Source organism: Motacilla alba, chromosome 9 (assembly GCF_015832195.1).
Source record: "Motacilla alba alba isolate MOTALB_02 chromosome 9, Motacilla_alba_V1.0_pri, whole genome shotgun sequence".
In the NCBI taxonomy this organism is placed as follows: Eukaryota; Metazoa; Chordata; class Aves; order Passeriformes; family Motacillidae; genus Motacilla; species Motacilla alba.
In genome coordinates, this window is record NC_052024.1 from 24,893,282 (window position 1) to 24,902,861 (window position 9,580).

At 58.0% G+C, this 9,580-nt stretch overlaps 1 protein-coding gene across 1 annotated transcript; it reads right to left on the reverse strand.

Moving 5' to 3' along the window:
* Positions 1–2,677: 2,677 nt before the first annotated feature.
* RAP2B (RAP2B, member of RAS oncogene family) lies at positions 2,678–7,344 on the reverse strand. Its single transcript, XM_038146315.1, has one exon. It carries the CDS (start codon positions 7,101–7,103, stop codon positions 6,552–6,554), a length of 552 nt encoding a protein of 183 aa, XP_038002243.1. The 5' UTR covers positions 7,104–7,344; the 3' UTR covers positions 2,678–6,551.
* Positions 7,345–9,580: the final 2,236 nt, after the last annotated feature.

Here is a 9,580-nt window from a genome sequence, read left to right on the forward strand (position 1 = left end):
GGATCTCCCTTGGTGCACCTCGAGACTGCGTCCTCTTGTTCTGTCTGTTGTTGCCCGGAGAAAGAGACCGACCCCAGCTCAGCACAGCCACCCTTCAGGAGGCTGCAGAGAGTGACAAGGTCACCTCTGAGTCTCCTTTAGTCCAGGCTGAACACCCCCAGCTCCCTCAGCCGTTCTTCACAGGGTTTGTGTTCCAAGCCCCTCTCCAGCCTCGTTGCTGTCTTTTGGACACGCTCAATCCTCTCAACGTCCCCCTAAACTGAGGGGCCAGAGCTGGGCACAGCACTCGAGGTGTGCCCTCACCATTCCTCCTCTGGATGCTCTCCAGTGTCTCAGTGTCCCTCCTGAGCTGAGGGGCCAGGGCTGGGCACAGCACTCGAGGTGTGCCCTCACCATTCCTCCTCTGGATGCTCTCCAGTGTCTCAATGTCCCTCCTGAGCTGAGGGGCCAGGGCTGGGCACAGCACTCGAGGTGTGGCCTCACCATTCCTCCTCTGGATGCTCTCCAGTGTCTCAATGTCCCTCCTGAGCTGAGGGGCCAGAGCTGGGCACAGCACTCGAGGTGTGGCCTCACCAGTGCCGAGCACAGGGGCACAGTGACCTCCCTGCTCCTGCTGGCCACGCCATTCCTGCGCTGCTGCTCCTGCCCCACTCAGCCCAGGAGCCCAGGGCAGCACAGCTGGGAGGGCACCGCCACCCCGCAGGGGAAGTTAAGCACAAGGCACATTCCGTGGTTTTCAGGACACACTTTGTGTTTTTTCACAGGAACGTGCAGTTTTGGTCTCCAAAGTGTACCTATTTTATGCCTCCACAGAACACGTTTTTGGAATATCTGCAGAGATTTCTCGTCCAAGCTACCTCTCTGGACAAGGGTGGGTACAAGACACGTCCCCGGGAGCGCTGAAATTGGGATGACTGTAGGAACACTCTCGAAACAAAGAATTAGATGAACATTCCCACCAATGAGGAACTGGGAAGGGACTATGAATACTGACCTGTACCTTTTGCAATACCTGATTCAGAGGAAAGAACAGCCAACTTGGATTTCAGACTCGTTTTCACCCAGAAGTCCATTCACAACCGTCCTCAAAAGCGACATAAAACATCCCCTTTCACCCCAGTGTAACAAATTAGCGTGATTGTATCAAAAGACAAAAACTGTAGCAATTTTTGGATCATTCTGTCCAGTCTCATTGCCGCAGCATTTTTTGCACAATCATTATTTGTCTGTCAAGCAGAGGAGAAACATCTGGGATCTGTCTGTACCTGGACATCAAATCTTTTAACTAAGCATTTTTATGATGTTCCCTTACAGAACTTTGCAGAAATAAATGGGGTTTAAATCCTTGCAGCTGAAGTTACGTGTCAGGCACCATTTTCCTAGAAATCTCTCTCTGTCAAGGACTACAAAACAAAGCTATGGCTTCCTGATCAGTCTGCTCTTCACCCAAACCTCCGAAAGACCCAAGACTGCCAACACGAAAAACGGAGCCAATACAGAACAGCTGCTTTCAATAGCTCAAGATTTACTTGGATGGCTTGCAATGGTTAACTGACTTTAATTTTACAGGGGTTTAGGTGGGATCTGGGACTCGCTGGAGAGTGCAGACTAAGGATTTGAGTTCTTGCTTTATGCACAATATGCACCTCTGGCATGGGCAGCAGCAGAGCAGCCCCGGGGCTGGCTGGAGCATTGTATCCTTCAGGAATTTCAAACAGCCACAGAGAAAAGCAGTGGCTGCTCTGGAGCTTCCTGCAGGAACGGCTCTGCTCACCATCACTGACCAGGGTTTGCTGGGGGCTCCTCCAGCACCACAAGGACTGTCCCATGAGGAATCTCCCAGAACTGAGGGCCCTGAGGTGAGATCAGCTGTGGAAAGGGAGGAATTCTGATTCCAGCCCCAGTGAAGTCAGATCACACACACACACACACACACACACACTGACTCTTCCTTGGGACACACAGCAGGATTTCTGATGACAGGCTAACAAACTCCACACGAATTAAAACACAAAATCAACAATAAAAAGCCCAAAACCCCAACCCATGCAGCCCCAGCAACACACTTGCACTCCATTTCCCATCACTACAATTTACTTGAATATCTTTTGCCTTTTGCACTGGAAGTTTGCTCTCAAATCCTCATCTGCTGCACACATGGTACCAAAGAGTGTAACACAGAGTTCTGCAGCTCGGGCAGATGCTGGTTCCTGCAGAAAGAGGTTCTCAAACACTCGCAGCAATGTGACAGGAAGGAGAGTCTCTGACACACACATTTTGCACGAGGCTGCAAACACTGCAGGAGCAGGCTGTAAGCTGTGAATTTCAATATTTAAAACCATTTCCCCTTGGAACTGAGCTCACACACGCTGGCTCCTCGAGCAGGTCTCAGACCTCAGAACATGAACAGCTCTGCCCAGGGGCACAGGGAGGGCTGGCTCAGGGAGAGCCTGGGCTGCTGTGCCAGCCTGGCAGGGACAGAGCCTCCACTGGCAGCAGAGCTCCAGCTGCTTCCCTTTCACCTCCTGGGAGCCATCCTCGCTCTCCGTGCACCTGGGCCACTCCTTTCAGCACAAAACTCTGAAAGAACATGCAAGTTTCTGCATTTTGTCACTCCTGGAGGAAACGTGGCCCCGAACAACACCTGCACACAATGAGTACCCAAGTGAGGAAGTCATAAAGAGCCAGCTGCCCTTTATTTAAAATGCCCTTTGCAAACAACTTGCTGTACATTCTTTTGAGAGAAGCAGAGCCGCCGGGATCCCACAGCCACAGAGTTCCAGAGCAGCTCCAGCACCACGAGGTCAATCCTGAGCACCACGCTGAGCAGAAGCACGCTGGCTTTGGGGCTGGGCTGGGCACAGGGTTACAGTCACAGGCACCGGGATGCCACACACGCTGTCTTGCAATAGAACAACTTGGATTTTCAAAAATACAATCATTATGTACAGCAAAATACGTGGTCACAAGACCAGCCTTAAACCAAGGCCTTGTTTACACAACTTCTGCGATGTCAGGAAGTATTTTGGCCGGGAATGCAACTTTTCTTCCAAAACAAGTAAATATTTGCAATTCTCACTGTGAAAAGAGTGATATACCACCTCTGTATTGACACGGGTGTAACATATTCCCACAGGGAAAAGGAATAAAGAGTACCTTTAGATTGATACAACATTTCCCTCAAGTGCCGAAGCTAATATAGCTCGCATCACTCAGTCAAGTTAAAGCAGGATGATTTTTTTCAGACTTTTTATAGACAAGGCCTATGTTTAACAAGCACCAAAACACTTCAGAGTATTTGGAAGATCAGACTGCTGAGCTCTCCACTTTGTACTGCCCTCACCAGCCCCAGAGAACACGGAATGCCTAAATACATTCAAAACCCTGATCAGACAGTGCCACGGCTGCTTGGTGCTTCATTCTTCAGCGAACACACCTTTTTGGCCAAAAGCAGAACGTACCACAGGAAGGCCCAGCACAACACAGAGCTCAGCTGGCTGCCCCCAGCTGCTCTGCCAGGCTGAGCAAAGCTGGGCTTTGTGTGCTACAAACACCCAGTTTTGCTTTATTCCTCTAGCACGGCTCAGGCAGCGGGGAAGGAGGCACTGGGGAAGGTGAGGGATCCGCTGGCTCCTGGGAGGCCACAATAAACACCTGCTTTGATCAGCCAGATCGAGCTGCTGCCAGTGCACTGCTCGAGGCCTGGTGGGTGCTAAAAGCTGTACATTCCCATTGGATTTAAGGCAAAATTGAACCATGGCAGTAACTGAGATGTAAATTTATTTTTTTTTAACGTCAGACGTGCAGTTTGTAAGCTGCAGATGTGGCAGCAGACAAGCTTCCTCAGCTTTCAACGCAGTTCTTGGGTTAAAAGAAACCCTTCTGCCAGTGTTATTCCCCTGTCTCCCCAGCATGGGAGTCCTCCTGCCTCTAGTGAACTTCTAGGACTGCTGGAAGATGAGCAGCAGCGAGGTTTTCAAGTTTCGCTTAAAAACAGAGGGTAAATCGATGTGCTGAGCACAGGCAGAGCCAAGGCAGCACCGGGCTTGCCTCCTGCAGCCCCGTTTGTCCCCGGGGCTGTGTCACTGAGCCTGACAGTGCCCCAGACAGGGCCTGGCTGCAGGGACACGCCCGGGCTCCGCGGCACAGGCACGCTTTCAGCACACACATACAGCTTCTACACATTTTCAGTCGGTGCTTGATGTCACTACAGAAAGTGTCCAGTTGTGACCAAGCACAGCTGGCAATGCTCATTTCTGTCAGCGGGATTTCAGGAGGTGGCATGGCAGTGACACTGCACACTGCTGTCCCAGGGCTGGGGCACAAAGCTCCTGCTTAAAACAGCGGAAATCACCAGACTCACAGAGCAATCGTGGCAGGCACTTTTCACTTGGCCTGATTAAAAACCCCTTTACGCATCCTTGCCCCCATATTTGTTTTTGGGATGTAAGATAATTTCAAGACTTCTTGGGGCAGGGGGGAGAAGGAAAAGGAGAGCTGCAGGTTTTGTGTGCAGACCTTTAGAGAAGGGGCAGAGAGAGGGAGAGGACAGGTGAAGAAGCTCCTTGGATCTTCCAGCTGATGGGAGGCACAGGTCTCCTCCCACCCCAGCCCCTCTGCAAACCAGAAAATAAAAAGGTCCGGTTTGTAATTTCAAAGTGATAATGCAATGAGACTAAAAGTTTGGATTTCATAAATAATTGGCCTTTAGAACTTCACCCCAATAAACCACGCTGCTTCCAGGAGGGAAAAAGGGCCGAATCCTGCTGCAGCCAGCCCACACTACCTTCTGAGCAGCCTCTTCCCACAGCTCGGCAGCACACGGGGCCAGGACCTGAACACAGGCAAAAACCTGCATCAGAAGCGACTAAATATCAGGTAAAACGGCAGTCTCGTGGTTTGCCTTTTTCTCACCACTGTTCTTAGCTAAATCGACCCCTCCACCTTCCCCTGCCACTGAGATACAAATCTGGATTAAGAGCCTGGGTGAAAGTCAGTGTTTCATGTGATACATAACAATGCACAAAGTTGCTTTCTAAAAAACAGCACTTGTATTAAAATTCTTCAAATGGATAGACATCTCTCCAATGCATGTCTGCAATTAAAATGACAGGAGTTAGGATTTTCTTGGTACATCACAACGATAAGATTTCCTTCTTTGCTGGCTGGAGGCACGACAAAATCAAAGGGAAAAAGAACCAAAAAATAAAAAAGCCCCCCCACCCAAAAATCCCAAAAGGCTAAATTCTCGTAAATTTGAAGTCAATGAAGCCCGAACTTGCAAGACATGGAAATAACAGTTAAAAGGCTCAGATGGAAATAAGAAATAAATTCCACTAACAATAGGCCCTTTTGTCCTGGCTTGCTCGGTGTGATTACTGCAAGGAAACTGTTAAGTAGTTTTTGGAGTAGTAGATAATGGGATTCTGTGGAGCTTTCACAGGTTGGCACCGGCTGGAACAGCTGAGTTTTGAAGGCACTCTACAGACACAGGGCTGCTGTCGGCCCTGCATCCCTCATGGGAAGTCTTTGCACTTGAGAGAGCTAGTCATCAAAATCAGGTATTGCCAACCCAAATCAAAACCCCTCGGCAGAAAAAGCACCACCGCCCTCCCCACCCCGCCAAAGGAAAAACCAAAACCACAACGAAATCACACACACACGCACACCTAAAAAATTGTGCAGATTTGTAACATTTTCACAGCTGATTAAAAAAAAAAAACCAAAAAACAAACGAAACCAAACAAAACCAGGAGAAAAACCACCACGCTACCACTCTCCTGCAAACTCCCATCCGATACAGCAGGTAAACAAAATAGAGCATTATTCCAGGGGATCGGCGGCGCTGCCCGGCGCCCCGTGCCTGGCAGCACCGCTCGGCTCAGTCCCAGTTCCATGTGCAACTCTCCGGGCGGGACGGCCCCGCACCGCTCCCGCTTGCATAGAGACCGCGGGCAGCGGCCACGGCAACGGCCACTGGCCGGGGCTGCCCCGGGCCGCGGGGCCGCTGTCCCGGGCTGTCCCGAGTTATCCTGGGGATGCGGGCCCGCTGTCCCGGGGCTGTCCCGGTGTGCGGGCTCCGCTGTGCCGGGGCTGTCCCGGTGTGCGGGCTCCGCTGTCCCGGGGCTGTCCCGGGGGTGCGGCCCCGCTGTCCCGGGGGTGCGGGCCCCGCTTTGCCGGGGCTGTCCCGGGGATGCGGGCTCCGCTGTCCTGGGAGTGTCCCGGGACTGTCCCGGGGATGCGGGCCCCGCTGTCCCGGGGCTGTCCCGGGGATGCGGGCTCCGCTGTCCTGGGAGTGTCCCGGGACTGTCCCGGGGATGCGGGCCCCGCTGTCCCGGGGCTGTCCCCGGGCGGGTTCCCCGCGTGGCTCCGCTCCCCGGGCGGCGGGACCGGCTGCTCCCGCGCCCGCCGCCGCCACTTGACAGGAAATACACCGTGACCAAGACTGGACGAAACGCACACGCCGAGAAAAGCCACACTTCCAAGACGATGGACTCGTTTCCCGATGTCGCTCCCCGAGCGTGCCGCGGGGCGCGGGGCCGCCGCCGCCCTCAGAGGATGGCGCAGGAGGCGCAGCACGGCTCGTCCCCGTTGGGCTGCGCCGCGTAGTTCATCTGCCTGACGATCTCGGCGAACAGCTCGTCCACGGAGGCTTTGTTTTTGGCCGAGGTCTCCATGAAGGGGCAGCTCCACTCCTCGGCCAGCGCCTTGCCCTCCCCGAAGGAGACCTCGCGCTCGCCTTCCAGGTCCACCTTGTTGCCCACCAGGATCATGGGCACCCGCTCGTACCTCTTGACGCGGATGATCTGGTCCCGCATGGGCTTGATGTCCTGGAAGCTCTGCTGGTTCACCAGGCTGTAGACCAGGATGAAGCCCTGCCCGTTCTTGATGTAGAGGTCCCGCATGGAGGCGAACTGCTCGGTGCCCGCCGTGTCCAGGATCTCCAGCACGGACGGCGACGAGTCCACCTCGATCTCCTTGCGGTAGAAGTCCTCGATGGTGGGGTCATACTTCTCGATGAAGGAGCCGGTCACGAACTGCACGGTAAGGGCGGACTTGCCCACGCCGCCCGAGCCCAGCACCACCACCTTGTACTCCCGCATGGCTCCCGCCTCCCTCCGCCGCCTCCCGCTCGGGGCTGCCGCGGCGGGCGGGGACGGGGCGGAGGGAGGGAGGGGACGAGGGGCGGCCCCGCGCCGGGGCGGGGAAGCGGCGGCCGCGCCTTGCGGAGCGGCGCCGGGAGAGCCCCGGCACCGGGCAGCGCCCGGGAGGAGGAGGAGGAGGAGGAGGAGGAGGAAGGGGCTGAGGAAGAGAAGGAGGGAGGGAGGCAGAGAGGGCGGCAGCGCTGCCGGTACCGGTACCGGCCCCGGCGCGGCGGGGCGGGACAGCGCTGCCGCGGCCCATGGCGGCCCGCCCCCGCCCATTGGCTGCGGGCTGCGGCCCGCCCCCGCCCATTGGCTGCGGCGCGCGGTCCGCCCCCGCCCATTGGCTGCGGCGCGCGGTCCGCCCCCGCCCATTGGCTGCGGCGCGCGGTCCGCCCCCGCCCATTGGCTGCTGCGTGCGGCCCGCCCCCGCCCATTGGCTGCGGCGCGGCGCCGCCCGCCCCTATTGGCTGCCGGCGGCGAGCGGCGGCCGCGCCCCGCCCCGCGTGTGGGACCCCCCCGCCTTCCACGGGGACGCGCGGCGATGGCGGGCACGGCGCGTCCCCTCCCGCCCGGGGCCCTCTGCTCCGGGACCGGGACCGGGACTGGGACCGGGAACGGGACTGGGACTGGGAACGGGAACGGGATCGGGATCGCCGCGCGTCCCCTCCCGCCCGGGGCCCTCTGCATCAGGACCGGGACCGGGACCGGGACCGGGACCTGGACCGGGACTGGGACTGGGAACGGGATCGGGATCGAGATCGGGATCGGGACCGGGACCGGGAACGGGATCGGGATCGCCGCGCGTCCCCTCCCGCCCGAGGCCCTCTGCATCAGGACCGGGACTGGGACCTGGACCGGGACTGGGACTGGGAACGGGATCGGGATCGGGATCGGGATCGAGATCGGGATCGGGACCGGGACGGGAACGCGATCGGGATCGCCGCGCGTCCCCTCCCGCCCGGAGCCCTCTGCACAACGATCGGGATCGGGAACCGGAGCGGGATCGGGAACGGGATCGGGATCGGGATCGGGATCAGCGCGCGTCGGCTCCCGCCCGGGGTGCCGGAAATGGGGGCCGGGCGGCGGGGCCGGCTGCCCGGGTGTCCCCACCCCGCTGTCCCGCCCCGGTGCCCCGCCCGCTCTCGGCGCTGCCCGCCGCTGTCTCGCTCCTCCCGCCCTATCGCCGCGGGCAGCCGGTGCCGGGCCGGGATGCGGGGAGCCGGGGCGCGGTGCCCCGCGGCTCCCGCCCGCCCCGCTGGCTCCGGAGGCTCGGCGTGCCCGCTGCCCCGCTCCGCGGCCGGGCTCGGGGCCAGCCCGCCGGGCCAGCCCCGTGTCCCGGTTTCCCCCGCTCGCGTCGGGAGCGGCCGCTGGCTCGGGCGGGAGATCGGCGTTGCCGGAGGTGGATGCTGCTTGCGCTGGGTGGCCCCGGAGCGGCAGCGGGGCCTGGCGGGGCTGAGTCACCGGGGCCGGCTGCGTGCTCCTCGTGGAAGTCGTCCCTTGTCTTTCTGTTAGACATTCCTTTCAGGAAAGTATCGGTAGTTGTTTGGGCGCCCTCCGGTCCTCGCTGTTGCATCTTCCTCAGTTCCTCGCCGTTCTCGGCATTTATTCACATAATGGTGACATTTAGATCCTTGCTACCGCACCTCGTTTCCAAGCCTAATCTAAACACAGCGGTCGGGTAGGCAAAGTCCAAAGGATTTGACTTAAGTTTTGTGAATAATGTTCTCTTATTCCTGAACAATTTTCACAGAGGCTAAATTCTACTGGAACGATTTTTGCAGCACTCAAGTGCTGTGGGGATTCACTTGTGGCCACCGATCCTCTGGTGAGTGCTGCCCCCCTGGTGGTCCCCGGGAGCTCAAAGTGAACCCCTGCGCTGCTGGTGTGCAAGTCTTTGCAAATGAAACCTCTCCTGAGGAGCAGAATCCTGTTCCAGCGGGCCTGCTGTGGAATGGGCAGGGGTTGGAGCAGGGGTTGGAGCAGCTTTGGTCAGTCTGCGAGTGTGCAAAGCCCTGCCGGGTGCTGTGTGTGTGTGTGCAGCCGTGGCAGCTGAGTGTCCCCAGCCGGGGGGCTGCTCTGCCAGGCCCCTCCTGATTTCCACCGGGCGCACATTCTTCTCAGGCACCCTCAAAGCCCGAGGGCTGCAGCTGCTGCTGAGCTGCTGTGGGTCAGCCTGGGCTGCAGCAGGTATTTTATCTCCCGTCGCAGCCCCGGGGCTGGGCTGTGGTCCCCTGTCTGTCCCGGACTCTGCCCAGGTAGCCCTTGCCCTGTGACAGACTCTGGCCGTGGTTTCCCAAGCAGCGCTGCAGCGCCTGGGAGCGCTGAGGAACACCTCGGAGCGCTTCCTCAGGGTCTGGGAGCTGTCTCTCCATGGCTGCTCAGCCCATCCTTTGGAAAATGAACAGCCGAGCTCCCTTGGAAGCTTCTAAGCCATT